The 14880-nt window shown below is 56.0% G+C and overlaps 6 protein-coding genes across 6 annotated transcripts; 4 read left to right on the top strand and 2 right to left on the bottom strand.

The window, feature by feature from the left end:
- Window positions 1-224: 224 nt before the first annotated feature.
- C8Q71DRAFT_707408 (uncharacterized protein) lies at window positions 225-2046 on the top strand (the record flags this gene model as incomplete). The annotated part of the gene is made up of 13 exons (XM_047920560.1): window positions 225-433; window positions 482-540; window positions 590-609; window positions 678-750; window positions 777-781; window positions 810-881; window positions 930-1029; window positions 1078-1334; window positions 1394-1471; window positions 1538-1639; window positions 1714-1811; window positions 1866-1929; window positions 1990-2046. The coding sequence occupies 13 exons, from the start codon at window positions 225-227 to the stop codon at window positions 2044-2046; spliced, it is 1194 nt and encodes a 397-aa protein (XP_047779356.1).
- A 145-nt stretch (window positions 2047-2191) lies between these two features.
- On the top strand, window positions 2192-4684 carry C8Q71DRAFT_900022 (uncharacterized protein). Its single transcript, XM_047928793.1, has 4 exons — window positions 2192-2997; window positions 3084-3262; window positions 3315-3998; window positions 4092-4684. The coding sequence occupies exons 1-4, from the start codon at window positions 2675-2677 to the stop codon at window positions 4238-4240; spliced, it is 1335 nt and encodes a 444-aa protein (XP_047779357.1). The 5' UTR covers window positions 2192-2674; the 3' UTR covers window positions 4241-4684.
- A 2589-nt stretch (window positions 4685-7273) lies between these two features.
- On the top strand, window positions 7274-9458 carry C8Q71DRAFT_589491 (polygalacturonase). Its single transcript, XM_047919556.1, has 15 exons — window positions 7274-7580; window positions 7646-7662; window positions 7718-7775; window positions 7834-7857; window positions 7920-7963; window positions 8020-8090; window positions 8144-8177; window positions 8236-8352; window positions 8405-8447; window positions 8504-8587; window positions 8646-8793; window positions 8847-8892; window positions 8946-8992; window positions 9046-9132; window positions 9189-9458. Exons 1-15 carry the CDS (start codon window positions 7406-7408, stop codon window positions 9334-9336), a joined length of 1143 nt encoding a protein of 380 aa, XP_047779358.1. The 5' UTR covers window positions 7274-7405; the 3' UTR covers window positions 9337-9458.
- A 64-nt stretch (window positions 9459-9522) lies between these two features.
- C8Q71DRAFT_834495 (imidazole glycerol phosphate synthase HisHF) lies at window positions 9523-11513 on the bottom strand. Its single transcript, XM_047926414.1, has 2 exons — window positions 11225-11513; window positions 9523-11169 (listed from the first exon to the last, which is right to left on the bottom strand). The coding sequence occupies exons 1-2, from the start codon at window positions 11342-11344 to the stop codon at window positions 9580-9582; spliced, it is 1710 nt and encodes a 569-aa protein (XP_047779359.1). The 5' UTR covers window positions 11345-11513; the 3' UTR covers window positions 9523-9579.
- A 10-nt stretch (window positions 11514-11523) lies between these two features.
- C8Q71DRAFT_809257 (uncharacterized protein) lies at window positions 11524-13414 on the top strand. Its single transcript, XM_047926032.1, has 2 exons — window positions 11524-12012; window positions 12066-13414. Exons 1-2 carry the CDS (start codon window positions 11656-11658, stop codon window positions 13101-13103), a joined length of 1395 nt encoding a protein of 464 aa, XP_047779360.1. The 5' UTR covers window positions 11524-11655; the 3' UTR covers window positions 13104-13414.
- C8Q71DRAFT_822280 (putative RAD1 protein) lies at window positions 13364-14797 on the bottom strand. The gene is made up of 5 exons (XM_047926212.1): window positions 14500-14797; window positions 14033-14444; window positions 13838-13967; window positions 13659-13783; window positions 13364-13606 (listed from the first exon to the last, which is right to left on the bottom strand). Exons 1-5 carry the CDS (start codon window positions 14723-14725, stop codon window positions 13477-13479), a joined length of 1023 nt encoding a protein of 340 aa, XP_047779361.1. The 5' UTR covers window positions 14726-14797; the 3' UTR covers window positions 13364-13476.
- Between the last annotated feature and the right edge of the window lie 83 nt (window positions 14798-14880).

Raw genomic sequence — 14880 nt, forward strand, 5'->3', positions numbered from 1 at the left:
GCGTCAAGACCACATTGCCTTCAATCGCGATAGACAATATGAATCGCGCCGATCCGTCTCTCATAACGCAGGGCCTGCTGGCTACGCTTGCCCGAAGTGTATGGATGTGTCTTCTCGAAGGGACCCACATTACGGTTCCGATCCGAGTGTCTCGCAGCTTACGGCTCTTCCGCCGAGTATTTATGCGACAGCTATCCACAGTGGTCCCCCAGTATCCTGCATCAATGGCTTTGCATCTCGATCCTCCCTGCCGCGCCGAGCATATAGGCTCGCTCCTCCGCCCGCAGACGCTTATCGCTAAGCGCTTCGAGTATGAGGGCCAGAAGTGTAGCCACGAAGACCTGCAGGTGGTGGAGAATGACAGTATCCCTGCAGTCGTCAAGCTACAGCAAGAAGTCGGAATCAAGAGCATAACTGACGGCGAATTGCGCAGGTACGGCAGTTTCGAATGTATTGAGTATTGTCACTCATACCTTCACAGAGGCGCCTTTTATCAGGGCATGTTCGAGACTTTGGGCGGAATGACGGTCGTCCCTGAGCGTAAGGATAACGGAAATCCGTGGAAGTACTATCTAATGCTTATACTAAGGTTCTCTATCCACTTTCAAGGTAAGAACCCCCGCGACGCAGGCGACTTACTCTTTCCATTCCGTACCATCTCATATATCCTCTACAAGGCATATCTTCCCTACGTGGCTATCTTCCACATGATGGGTCTCACCGAGTACTCGTCGATTTATACAACGGCGAGTGATTTCATCACGCATACGATAAAGCGGCCGTGATTTCTGACGCCGCTATGACTGCAGGGAAAAATTGAACGGACGAAAGGAGTCCATACCGAGGACTTCAAGTTCCTGAGGGGACTCGTTGTGCCAGAAGTCAGTGTTCCTATCCATCTGGCGCCCAGCCTTCTCAGCTATGATTAGGATGTGAAGTACGTCAAAATTCCCATCTGCGGTCCTACCTGGATGCACCTTCGCCATGGCACCGAACACACGTACGACAAATCCGTCTATGCATCCGACGGTGAGTGATGGTCCCTGAATACAGGCGATGCCATTCATATATCATTAGCCGAGTACTTCGAGGACCTCATCAAGGCGTATCGCGAGGAGATAGACGAACTGTATCAGCTGGGATGTCGTAACATTCAGTTCGATGATCCAACGTTCGCCTTCTTCTGTGCGGAATCGATGATCACGGGCATGGAGCAGGCCGGCATCAACCACGAAGGCCTTCTGGACATGTACATAGAGATCTATAACCGTATCCTTGCAGGGCGCCCGGGGGATCTCACTGTGGGCGTCCACACGTGCAGAGGTAACTTCAAGGTGTGCCATTCATCACTCGCTCGCTGATGTTCAGATGCACAAGTTGAACCCCGTTTTAGGGGATGCACTATTGCGAGGGTAGCCTCGAGAGAATAGCGGAGAAATATTTCAGAAATCTGGACGTCGACTGCTACTACGTGGGTCGTTCAGTCATTGCCCCCTGCGATGCACTAGCTCAACCTTAGAAATCTTGGGTTACGTAGCTAGAGTACGACACAGAACGCTCGGGAGGCTTTGAGCCATTGCGATTTCTACCGCGCAACAAAATTGCCGTGCTAGGGCTTGTGTCAACGAAGGTTCCTCAGGTGCGCGCAGTTCCGTCATGCAATGTGCAGGGTCTGTGACGTCGCTGAATCCATGCGGCTGTCCGGTAACTTAGCTTGAAAACATCGCGGAACTCAAGGCACGCATCGAGGAGGCTGCCATGATAGTCTCAGAAGGGGAACCGAAACGTTCGAGACAGGACGCGTTGAATCAGTAAGCGGACGATTTGCTGACCATCGAGGCAGGTTGGCTGACTGAGACCACCAGACTCTGTCTGAGCCCGCAATGCGGCTTTGCGTCTGTGTTTGAGGGCAACCCGATCAGCGAGGAGGTGTGTTTCTTGCGCAGCCAGTAACTCTCATGGTCGATCTGAGCGATATGATGTCGACAGGAGGAACGACGCAAGCTGGAGCTGGTGGTGGAGGTCGCGAAGCAGATTTGGGTATGATTGCTTGGGTGATCGTTGGTCACCGTTGGTGACTCTGGGTCCGAGGCCTGGACCGTGGGTGGATTTCCCGGGGGAGAGGAGGCGTGAGTTCCGTCTGAGTTCCGGTTCGAGCTCGCGACTTGGAGTTTTACCGAGCTCGAATGGGACGACAGCCGTGTGCAGCCCACAGCCATTGTTCGAGGCGTTACACAGCCCATCTGTTGGGAGCTGTACCTGTCCTAGCCTGTATTGCTACTATCAGCGAATGTGATGAACTACATGGGGCAAGCACGGAGGCATTCCGAGTCGGTCAGCGGGGGCGGGGCAGGGCAGGGCGTAGGCGCCGCATGACTTGCCATAGGGGGCAGGCTGACGGTGTGGAGTTTGTTCGGGCTAGCGCCGGATGCCCCCGTCCGCTGGGCACTCCCAACCCAAACGTCGCGCGTACATACGCTGCTCCTGTCCCCAGCCCCGCTCTCAGCCTCTCTTTATCTCCAACCACCATCTCCTCGCAATTCTTCGCTGCTGAAATCGGTCGCATCGCATATATCAACCAATAAACTTGGCGTGGCAACAGGTGTCAGACTGGCGGTAAGTTGCCGAGCCTATCGCCTGACCAAACAGGCGAATCAGCTCCTCGCTTCTAGTCATGCAGGTTGCGGCCAAACCTCATCGCCACAGAGCGACTCCTTCTGACCCCTTCAACGACTCTCACACTCCCGCCTACTCCTCGTACGGTGTCCCGACCCTCACTCGCAACGCTCCCCCTCAGTCTGCGTCTCACCGCCCCCCGCCCCCTCCGCCCAAGAGTCTCCCTAAATCAACATCCATCAGGAGGGCTCAGCCTGCTGTCCCCATGAATATGAGCCGAGACAACAACGTCGTCGAAGCCGTCCGCGATGCAGTCCAAGTAAGATCCGGCGATCGCTCTCCTCGCACTCGGATGGGCAGGAGCAACACAGAGGTCCCCGCGTACGTCGTCGAGCTCTTATCTCATCTCGTAGATTCTAATGACACCACCCCTAATTTTCTCTCTGCCTCGTCTCCTCCTCCGATAGTCCAACGCGGCCATCAACCGGTGCCTCACGTCGCTCTCACTCCCAAGACTCGGGGATCCAGACAACGAGCCGCGACGCCGACAAGAACAAGAATGGCCCGCGCTCTCGTACGAAGGCGAAGAAGGGATCCTCCCATGCCGATGTCATTGATAGGCTCGATTTCTCTGGCGTTGGTCCTAGTACGTCTGCCTCCCCTTGGCCGATGAGCCAGATGCTGACTGTGTTTCAAAGTGTTCCATCATGACGGCCCCTTCGATGCTTGCGCACCATCCCGCAACAAGCACCGTACGAAGGCCCCGATGATGGCATGGAGTGCCGTCACGGAGGGTGATAAGGCTGCTCTCGCCGCCGCTCATGAACTTCCCCGAGCAGGCGACTCGCCGTATCCTACATCTCCTGACGTATACGTCCCCTACGAAGCACCCAAGAAGCGGCATGATGCCATCGCGGAGGCTTGGGGTATTCATGAGCCAGAGCCCTTCGAGGATTTCTCGGCCGGCGGTGGAGCAACCAGACCCAATGGGGAGTATCCTACGTACAGCAACCGCAACGGCGCCGGGAAGCGCACTGATCGCAGTGGCCGTTCCCGCGGTGAAGAGCGCCCCGATGCTCGCCGCCAGGCTTCTAGGCGCGGCAACCTTCCTCCTCCCCAGCCAATTTTTGTGCCGGAGGGGGAGGGGGAAGTTCCGCTCGAACAGCAGGAGCCTCCCTCCCCTACTGGCAACGGCACACCGAAGCGCAACAAGTCGCTCATGCGCCGCATCCGGCAGATGCGCGACTCGCCAAACGTGCCGGTGGGCGGCGGTGAACGCGATCCCTCGCCCACTTCCTCCACGGAAGAGAACTCGATCACAACTCAGTCCGCTCCTGGTCACGGCACGCGCCCGACGCACCGGCCTCAGCAGTCGTTCCTTGGTCGCTTCGGTCGCGCCGCGAACATTCGCAAGGACGACTTTTCGCCCGGTAGCGAGGAGGGTGGATACGTCTATGTGGAGGATCCCGTACCAGTGAACACGGACAAGGACCTACCGGCTCCTCCGAGGGCGCAGCCCCAGCGAGACTACTTCGATGACCCCATCGATGGCGGCTCGCCTGGCCTGGGAAGGAAGACGAGCTTGATGAAGAAGATGAAGGGCGTCGTGAAAGGCGGCAAGTGAATAGCATGATATACACGGCGTCCCGCCCAACAGCCTCGCGTGCCGCGAGGTACGTCCCCCATGGTCACTGTATGCCCTCCTTCCGCGCTCCTATTATTGCTGGAACCGTGTGAACACGTTTCTGCCTTTTGTCTCCGTAGATTTGCTGTCTTCGTCTTCAGGGCCGTCTGGAATCATGTGTTTCCGTCGACTGACCAATTTGTAAATACACCGGGCCCATCGCGATTCATCCTGTTCTGTTCCCTCCCTTCGTTGTTGTCCCAGCGGCTCGGTCACCCAAACGTTCCCTACTCGTTTACGTTTTTCATGCTGCTTCTCCATAACCCCACCATCCCTATTGTACGGCTTGTATTCTCCTTCTCCGTTCCATATCGCGTCCGCACAGTAGCAATCCCCACCAGTGATCAGTCCGTATATATGTGTGTATTGTAATGACGAGATCCTGCGTGCATACCCGCTGTCGCGTCGCATTATGTCCTATACAACTCTGTAGTTGAGACTAGCTACTTACTCAGCGGTGGGAGACAGCCTCTAGTGGTTTGGCGTAGGTAACGGTACGTCGCACTGCCTCCCGCTCAACATGATATTGATCACTCATCCAGGACTACGTTGAGTAATTACCGCGATGCAGGCAGTGGGCGTGATGTGCGTTCAAGTCGTCTGACTTCAAGGGGCGTTGTCGCTACCGAAGCCATATATACTCCTTGTGGTGCGGAGATAGTGCGTCGTTGTTGGCTGTACCAACATTGTGTCTTGCCCCGACGTGCACATGCGTCCTGCTTATGAGAACAGAAAAGGATCCAGTGATGTGAAGGCAGCCTGATCTCAAAAAGGCTCAGCGTTGCAAGTGCTTAAAGGCAACGCAGGTTTGCTATCCGGAGCCGCAATGCAATCTGGCGGGCCACAATGTTCGGATATTCAACGACAATAATATCCGGAGAGCTCGGTACCGTGTGCTCGTACCTTCGGATTATTTTCCAGTTCAAGGTGAGCTTTGTCACCTTGTATGCTTCACTCGATGCTGAGCAAACGTGTTGAAGAAACAGTGCTCTGGGTCCTCGTACTCTGCATAGATTGTCCGCATACACGTCGGCTTTGCAGACCCGACAACAACACACACCTATCGTTGTCACGATGAGTCATGCATCTGCGATTTCGAGAGACTCTTCAACACAGCTGTGTGATGGTTGCTTCGTCAGAAACATCGTCGCTTGCATCGTGCAAGAGAACGGTGCATCCTGTCACAACTGGCGACGAATACGTCTCGAGTTGGGCACAAGCACACCACTCGATTTTGTCACGGTTCGCGAAGGGTGTGCTAGGGTGTGTCGCGAAATACCAAACAGTGAGGCTGACACAGCTACAGTCAGGGTTGCGAGTAATGCGTCGTGGACGCTGGCCACTCCGTTGTCAGCCCCCTCGCTCGTATACCATACAACAAGCTCGATCCGTTGCTGTCAACCGCCATCCCCTCGAGTCGAAGGGGGTGGCGGTGAGCTCTTGTCCCAGTGAGTTCTCGTCTTCAATCTCACTTCACACGAGTATTCATTGCTTCCTAAGCGCATGGCAGGTCTACGATCTGCCTGACCCGCAGTCTTGGGCCTCCGCCAGCCCAAGGCCATCCCAGATAGCTCTGTTCTAGATCGGCGTGCTGTCGCGGGTGGTTCGCGACGGCATGTCGGTCAATGGTAGCTACTCTGTGAGCAGCCCAAGTAATGTCATCGCCAAGAGAAATACCGTTGTGACGGGGCGTCGGCGTTGTTTGGGATGCGCGGTCTTGTTGGCCCTGTCAGCGTAGTTGCCTGTAGTCTCGTAGTGTAGTCCTCCAGGGAGGGCGGTCATCCCGACGCAGTCGGGCAAGGACCGTCCGGGCGCGCATCTCATCGTGATCCTGGAGTCTAGTACCCCCTTTGCCTATGGGCTGGGAGGGAAGCTAAGACGCGCCGAAGCGGAATACGATGACATGCTCGAGTTACCATTTCCCGGGCCGCACGCCAACAGCAGTGGAGCCTATTCATGACAATGTGGGTATTTCTCCGTGACTTTCGTAAAAGGATTAGCATCTGACCGAACGAGTGGTGATGCATGATGTCAGGTTCGTGTTCATGTATCTCTCGGGAGGCTGACCCGAGGCTGTACTAACTCATTACGAGAGCAAGCGTGCCGGTTTGGCATTTCAGTGCCATTGTCACGGTGTCGACGGTAACCTCACGCCGGTACGCCCACATGCGCTTCCAATTGCAACACTTCCGGAACGAGGGATAGGGTGTGATGCGTAAGAAGTTTTGCATGTTGCTTATGATGGTGAGGGTTGGTCCAGAAATGCGCGGTAGCAAAGTGCATATGTTACATATTATGCTCAGGCTTCGGAACCGCAGTGAACCGGGCCGCCAACGCAGTAACAACCATACGTATTTGGACTCGGGTGCAGTGTACAGCGCAAGCATCTCTGGGACAGGTCAACGTCGACTGGTGAGCTTCTCCACCTTCATTTTCAGAGCCTGCGACGAGGTCAAGATCATTCATGGAGTGCGTACATACTAGCCTCTAGAACGACCGCTGAAGTCCATGTCGGGCCATTCGGTTACTCAACGGACGTGTCGAACCTTCAAGCTGCGACGAAGCCCTTAGAAGACCGCCCCCCTCCCGTCAGGTCTTCTTTCAGGTCTGCCTAGGCCTAGGGGAGACTAAGGCGTACCAGGTAAGCCGGACGATGATTGACGGTACCGCAGGGCACACGCATCTGTCGGGATGGAGCGGACCGTCGGGTTGAGAAGATTTGAATAGGAAGCTATAGAGAAGGCCCGTTGATCGCGGTCATGGTATGCTCATCCCATCGTGAACGCCGCTCCCAGGCGTTGTTGCGCATGCGTCAAAGTCATCGTGATCGCCCTGGCGACCAATCTCTGCTCTTTGAGACAACCTCAAGATCATTCGGGTATTTCTAATTATGTGGCCGCCGGCCCGCAGAGACTGCCCACGCCCTCAGCCTCAGCAAGTTTCGCGGTCCGTCTATGTAGGAATTGCACCCAAGCATCATCGTACAACCCACGGCTTTGAACGTTCCGCATGGTGTCGATATCCCTCCAACGCATAAAAGGACATCGCTGGAGCTCTGTGGCCACCAGTGATTCATCCAGACTCACAAAGGCAGCCTCTTGAACCATGTTCAGCACGACGTTGCTCTTCGTGGCCCTGCTCGTCCTCCGCGCTGTTGCCGTGCCCGAGGGCACGAAGACAGCTAAGCGGGCGACTTGCACGGTTGACTCGGTCTCAACCGCGAACGACGTTTCTGACTGCTCAACTGTGGTCATCAAAGAATTCACTGTGCCTGATGGTGGTGAGTATTTGGCGGTTTCGTACACTATGTGCGTAGTGACTGAATAGTCAACTCGCCCGTTACAGATACCATTACAATGAGTGTAAGTAAAATCCCTCTACCTTTGCCCGCACACCGCTCATTTGAGCTACGTTCAGTTCGCAGATAGCGCGTCCGTCACCATGACTGGTGATGTCACCTTTGCAAGTACTACGGGCAAGTCATACATATTTCTGCAATGTCCTCCGATCCCTCTTATACCTGCATTCTCTAGCATCTGGACCTCTGATCACTTTCGGTTTGTTTCTGGCTTCTCTTCCGCCGTGTCAGGGCATGAGTATAGACAGTATCATTCTCTAGAGGGCAGTGATGTGACCTTCAACGGTGGTGACTACACCTTCGACGTGAGTCGCTAACGTGACTAATCGTTGTAACGGACTCCTGACTTCATTCGATGCAGGGCAACGGCGCAGACTACTGGGATGGGAAGGGTACTAACGGTGGCAAGACCAAGCCCCACCCCTTCATGAAGTAGTCATCATAAATTCCAGCTAAGATCGCACATGATTGACCTGTCGGGCCAGGATCAAGGCGTCTGGGACTTTCGAAGATTTTACTGTGCGCATCCAGTCACGTTTTCACTCGCTCTTTCCCTGTGGAACTTATGCGTTGCTAGGTTCTCAACACTCCTGCTCAGGCGATTTCAGTAGGGAACGATGACACATTGGTCATCAGCAAGGTTACCGTCGACAACTCCGCTGGAGATACCGATGACCTCGGGCACAACACTGACGTTAGCAACCAGAATTACTCGGAGCTGGATGTTGGCTCACCGGATTATGCAGGGTTTCGATGTCTCGGCTTCCAACGTCAAGATCGCTAACTGCGGTACGTCAAATCAACAGAGGCTCTATTCAGGTGTATTCAAGAAAACGTTTTACTAGTCGTTAAGAACCAGGATGACTGTATCGCTATCAACTCAGGCTCGAGCATTGTGTTTGAGGACAACACTTGCTCTGGCGGCCATGGTAATCAGTGATCTGCTGTGCCTTTTGAAAACGAGACCTGACACGCATCGCCGAACAGGCATGTCGATTGGTTCAATTGCATCGGGCAAGACTGTGTCAGGCGTGACATTCGCAGGCAACACCGTCACGGACTCGATGTACGGAATTCGCATCAAGGTGGACAAGGATGCCACGAGCGGAAGCGTCAGCGACATCACCTACTCTCAGTAAGCCAACAACGAACTCAGGACTCGGTGCCCAAGCTAACTGTAGTCGCCAGGAATACGATCTCTGGCATCTCGGAGTACGGCGTCCTGATCACGCAGGTAAGTTGATTGGCTGAGCTGCCACTCACGATGGACCTAACCCTTTCCTCAAGTCTTACCCAGACAATGATGGTACTCCTGGCACGGACACCACCATCAGGTAACATTCGACTCTCGCCTCGACACGTTGTGTGGTTCTGATCAGGAGCACAGCGATGTGAACTTCGACGGCGAGGCCACCACTGTTGCCGTCGACTCTAACGCTTACCGTCTTACCATCGATTGCGGCAAATGCACCGGGTACGCTGTCAAAATCAACGAATCGTTGGAATAAAAATGACTTTTGCCTTGGTTAGCACCTGGGATTTCAAAGAGCTCACCATCTCCGGCGGGAAACAGGGCACTGTCTCTGCCAACGACGCTAAGGTGCGTCCACTCATCTTATATGGCCATTCTTTCAGCCCCCTGAACGTCCATTCACAGATCAACGGCGGCTCGTACTGAGCGCTGTTCTCCAGACCGAGCGGGATGCCTGAGCCGTTCTCGAAAAGCAGTCCGGAACCGCTCACTAATTGTCTGTCTCTCCTTCGGCGCGAGTCGTCGTGCATGACTTGCGCATTCGAGGTCACCGACACATTGTGTCTGTAGCCAATTGTTCGCACGATGCATACAAGTGTTCATGACTGCCATCCCAGCTGCTACATCTCGCGAGATCTACATAAATAAGCGTTAAGATATGAGAGCCCTCTAAGTCCTGACAGTGATATTGGCTGTAGCCAACGTCTCTTTGACGTCCTGTATCCTGACCTCCTCGCGGTGGAATATGCCAGCCGCCAATGCGGCCTCCACGCCGGTCTTCTCGAACACCTCGACGAAGTGCTCCGGCTTCCCCGCACCGCTGCTTGCTACGACGGGTATTCGGACGCTCTTCCTCACCAATTTCACCAGGTCGATGTCGAAGCCGAGGCCAGTGCCGTCGCGGTCGATGCTGTTGAGGATGATCTCTCCAGCGCCGAGCTTCTCCACGCCCTCAGCGAGTTGTACCACAGAGAGTGGGCGGTTCTCTCGTCCGCCCTTCACTGTGCACTGGTACCACCATGCCTTTCCGCGCTCCTTCTCCGCGCCGTCAGGCTTTCCGAAGACGAGCTCGTTCTTGTACGGTCCAACGTAGTCCGGCTCCACGTACACTCTCCGCGGATCAATCGACACGACGACGGCCTGGCGTCCATACGCATGGGCAATGGTCTCGATGGCGCTCGTGCCATCGCCTTCGCCGATGCCTCCATCCTTCGCGCGCTCGCGCATACGCTCGACCGCGAACACCGCCTCCGTCGCGACGCTGACCTTGTCCGCGCCCGCCCGGAAGTACGTACCAGCAACCTCAAGCGCGGAATGCGGTGTGCCATCCGGGTCGACCGTATCCTTGATCCCACCGCCGATCGTCAGCGGTACAAAGACCTCTTCTGCCGCCGCGCGCACAATGGCGAGCATTGGCTGGTCGAGGAGGGGTGAGTGACGGAAGGAGGTAATATTCATGAGGCAGAGCTCGTCCGCACCGGCGGCGAAGTATCGCGCGGCGAGTGCGACGGGCTTGCCGAGGTTGCGGACGGCGCCGGCGGTGCGCGTTGCGAGACCGCCAGTAATTGTGCCGTCGGAGGTCGACGGGGCCTTCTCGCGGACATCGTATTGGTCGCCTTTTGTCACGACGAGATCGCCATCATCGTTCGAGCGGACGTCCATACATGCTACGATGCGCTTCGTAAGTCCACCTTTCGACTTTGGTGCGCGGGGGATGGGCTGTGTAGGAGGGACGGAGGTGCGGCCCGACTGGGGCTGGCTGAGCCAGCCCGCGAGGAGCTTAAGGCCTGCTGGGCCGGATTTCTCGGGGTGGAATTGGGTGGCGAAGACGTTATTTTTGCATACCGACGCGACGAAGACTTCCTGCCCGTATTGCGTCGTGCTGTGCACCCACTGTGCAGACTCGGGGTGGGTCCAGTCATACTTGGCGCGGTATGAGTGCACGTAATAGTAGTGCAAAGATTCGTCCAGGCCCTCGTTTGCCTTGTGCTCAGGATCTAAGAACTCGACTGAGTTCCATCCCATGTGCGGGACCGACTTGTCCGCGCTAGAGAACTCTTCTATTCTAGAGGGTACAATGCCGAGTCCGGTGTGGGACGGTGACTCTGCAGAGGCCTGGAATAGGACCTGCAGTCCGATGCATATTCCGAAGTACGGTCGTCCGGACGCAATGTATTTACGTAGGGGCTCGAGATAGCCTCGCGAGTTGAGGCCGTCTATGGCGCTGCCGAACGCGCCAACACCAGGGAAAATGAGGCTCTGCAAACGTACGTGAGTGGTTTCCGATGCACGCGGAAAGGAAGCGAGCCCGCACCGTCGCCTTGTCAAAGTCGTCCGGCGAGGCAATCCACTTGAACTCGTAGCCGAGTTTGGTGAGGGTGTTGGCGAGGCTTTGGACGTTACCTGCGCCGTAGTCGAGCAGGTAGAAGCTCATGGCGGTCGGGGAACAGGAATTGTTGCGCCGGGTGCTTTGCAGCGCATCCTGGACTTGGTGAGTCAAGGCAATCTAATCTAATCAGAGTGAGAGTAATAGAAGCCATACACGCCAATAGTGACCCAGTCAGTAATCATAAGTAATGTGAGAATGGCGCGGGGATGGCGTCGAGGCGATGGCTGGGCGCCTAGCCCCAGACCCAGCATCATGACTCCCAGCTTTGCAAAAATGAGTCCATCGCACCCCGGCCGCTTGCAACTCGGACCACCCCATTCTCTGCCGACAACTTGAGGCGTGTTCGCCATTACAAAATGTCTCAGTCCGTCAGCATCCCCGCCCCGAAGCCCCACAACCAGGTCGTCGCTTCCCCGACCACCACCACCACCCTCCACGACAGGATGGCCGCCCGACGGGACTCTATTGTCAACTCCAAGATCCGCGAGGCCAAGGTCTTGCATCCCGTCGACAACGAGCACCTTAGGCTCCTCATTCTGGAGAATATCAGCCAAGAGGCCGTCAAGGCTTTCCAGTCGCAAGGCTTCCATGTTGACCACCACACGAAGGCCATGTCGGAGGACGAGCTCGTAGAGAAGATCGGGCAGTACCATGCCATCGGTATCCGCAGTAAGACGAAGATCACCGAGCGAGTCATCAAGGCAGCATCCAAGGTATGTCTCCGTGCGTACTGCACTGCCCATATCACTAACTACCCGCATTACAGTTGCTGGTCATTGGGTGCTTCTGCATTGGCACCAATCAGGTCGACCTCGAGACCGCTGCCAAAGCTGGCATTCCCGTCTTCAACTCACCCTTCTCCAACTCGCGTTCCGTCGCCGAGCTCGTCATTTCTGAAGTCATCGCGCTCTCGCGACAGTACTTTCAGCGCGCGTTTGAGATGCGCGAGGGCATCTGGAACAAGCAGTCCAAAGGCTGCTGGGAGATCCGTGGCAAGACGCTCGGCGTCGTTGGGTACGGCCACATTGGCTCGCAGCTCTCCGTGCTGGCCGAGGCGTTCGGTATGCGCGTCCTCTTCCATGATGTGGTCAACATCATGCCTCTGGGATCGGCGCGGCAGGTCGAGTCGCTCAACGCGCTCCTGAACGAGTCCGACTTCGTCACACTGCACGTTCCCGAGCTCCCGGAAACCCTGAACATGATTTCCGGAGCGCAGTTGGCAGAAATGAAGAAGGGTTCGTACCTGATCAACAACGCTCGAGGGAAGGTGGTCGACATCCCTGCTCTCGTCGATGCGCTCAAGTCTGGCCACCTCGCCGGCGCTGCCCTTGACGTCTACCCCTCTGAGCCCGGCTCGAACGGCTCGCCCTTCGACGATCAGCTTAACTCTTGGTCGTCCACCCTCCGCTCCATCCCCAACGTCATCCTTACGCCGCACATCGGCGGGTCCACCGAGGAAGCGCAGCGCATGATCGGCGAGGAGGTCTCCTCCGCGCTGACACGCTACCTCAACTACGGCTCAACAATGGGCGCGGTCAACTTCCCTGAGGTCGACCTGCGCGCGATCACCGCGGAGCAGCAGGGCATCCGCGTCTGCCATGTGCACAACAACATCCCCGGCGTGCTGCGCCAGGTCAACGAGGTCCTCTCGCCGTACAACGTCGAGAAGCAATTCTCAGACTCCAAGGGCGACGTCGCGTACCTCATGGCGGACATTGCGGACGTCAGCCCGAGCGACATCAACAAGCTCCGCGAGCTTCTCAGCAAGACGAGCGCGAACATCCTCACGCGGTTATTGGTGTAGTGTTCGGAGCGTTCACTGGGTACGTCAGGTGGTTGGCATTGCCACTGTATCAAAAGGACGACGCCGTGTTGTGTTGCTCGTCCGTCCACTCAACTGGATATTCCACTCAACTGGAGACACTCGCTATTGTACTATACGTATATGCTGACCACCTAGATGCTGTATAATTAGAACGAAAGGATTGTATGTTCAAGATAAACCATAGGCCTGTCAATGAATAGCTTGCTGGCTGCGCGTGATTGCTTCACGACCTGCGAACATAGACTCAAAGATTGACATCAATTGAATAACAGTGCTGTTGATACATCCGATTTATGCGTGTGTGACAAACGTTGGACAAACAATCCGCGAAACCAAACATCCAACTTGGGCTCTACGAATCCTCCTCTGGGTCGCCAATACCACTCTGCAGGATAGCGAACGTGCTTTCTGATTCAGGGAGACAGGGCGAGTCATAGATCTTGGCCTGCCGGTTCGCGCCGCGGCCCTTCTTGAGTTGCACACTAAGATGGCAGATGAGTACAGTTGTAGCATGGAGACATAACTTGTTCTTACCGAGTAGTGGATGCATGGGCCAGGATGTTACCACCCACTGGTTTCTTCTCGTTGGCGGCATATGGGCCAGCCGACGCGTCGGGGTTGGACATGACTTGGTTTGTCATTACGACAGCGATGCCAAACTGTTCACAGCACCATTAGACCTAGAGCATGGTGTACAGGGCACTCAACCTTACCTCGTCCGCGAGCCGCTGCAAGGTGCGTAGAAACTTTCCGAGGTGCGCCTGCCGTGCAGAGAGCTCTCCACGACCGCTGAAGTCCGTACGGTAGAGCGCGGTGCAAGAATCGACGATCAGTAAACAAAACCTACATCAAAGGCGACGGGGCTCGTCAATATGCGCGCATATAGTCAGGCTAGCACAATTTCCTACCTCGACTCAGACATCAACGCACTCGCGTGCGTGAGGAGCGACATCTGGTGGTCCGCGTTGTACGCCCTCGCATACGCCACATTGTCCAGCACCTCCTCACCACTCAGCCCAAGGCGCTCTGCGACCGAAAGCAACCGCACGGGGCGGAATGTCCCTTCCGTGTCGATGTACAGGCACTTCCCCTCACCGCCGCCCATGTCCACGGGCAGCTGGCAGGTCACTGCGATAGTGTGGCAGATCTGCGACTTGCCCGTACGGAACTCGCCAAAGAGCTCAGTGATGGCGCCCGTCTCGATGCCCCCGCCGAGCAGCGCGTCGAGGTTCTTGGAGCCGGTGGTGATGTGCACGAGCTCGGAGCGGCGGGCGTGTACTTCTGTTGCGCTTTGAAATCCAAGCGGTATAATCCTGTGTGCTGCAGGTACGCGTAAGGAATTGAGAGGTCGAGCGGTAGGTTGGATAAGGCACACCTTCAATTAAGATCTTGTCTGCCTTCTGTTCGGATATACCCTTGATCTGCATGAGGGTCTTCTTGGGAGTGTATGCGACGGCTTCGACGGTGTGCAGTCCGTTCTCTGCGAGTTTCTTGATATCTTGTGCATTGATTCCCGCCTCCTGGAGCTTCTGAACGAGCAGAGGACCCGAGGCCTGGACTTCCTCTTCCTCTTCATGCTGAGATGCTTGCGACTGAGACATTCTTGAGGGCAAGGACCGACCTTAAGGGGAGGAGGAGGAGGGTCGAGGTCGAGGTCGGAGATGAAGCTGAAGAGCAAGAGCTGTCAAGCGCGGCACGGTGTTTGCGCGTCGAGACGCGTGACGCGTCGTGACATCTCACGTGAACGCGTCCAACC

Source organism: Rhodofomes roseus (genome assembly GCF_022264815.1).
Source record: "Rhodofomes roseus strain CIRM-BRFM 1785 chromosome Unknown C8Q71scaffold_9, whole genome shotgun sequence".
NCBI lineage: Eukaryota > Fungi > Basidiomycota > Agaricomycetes > Polyporales > Fomitopsidaceae > Rhodofomes > Rhodofomes roseus.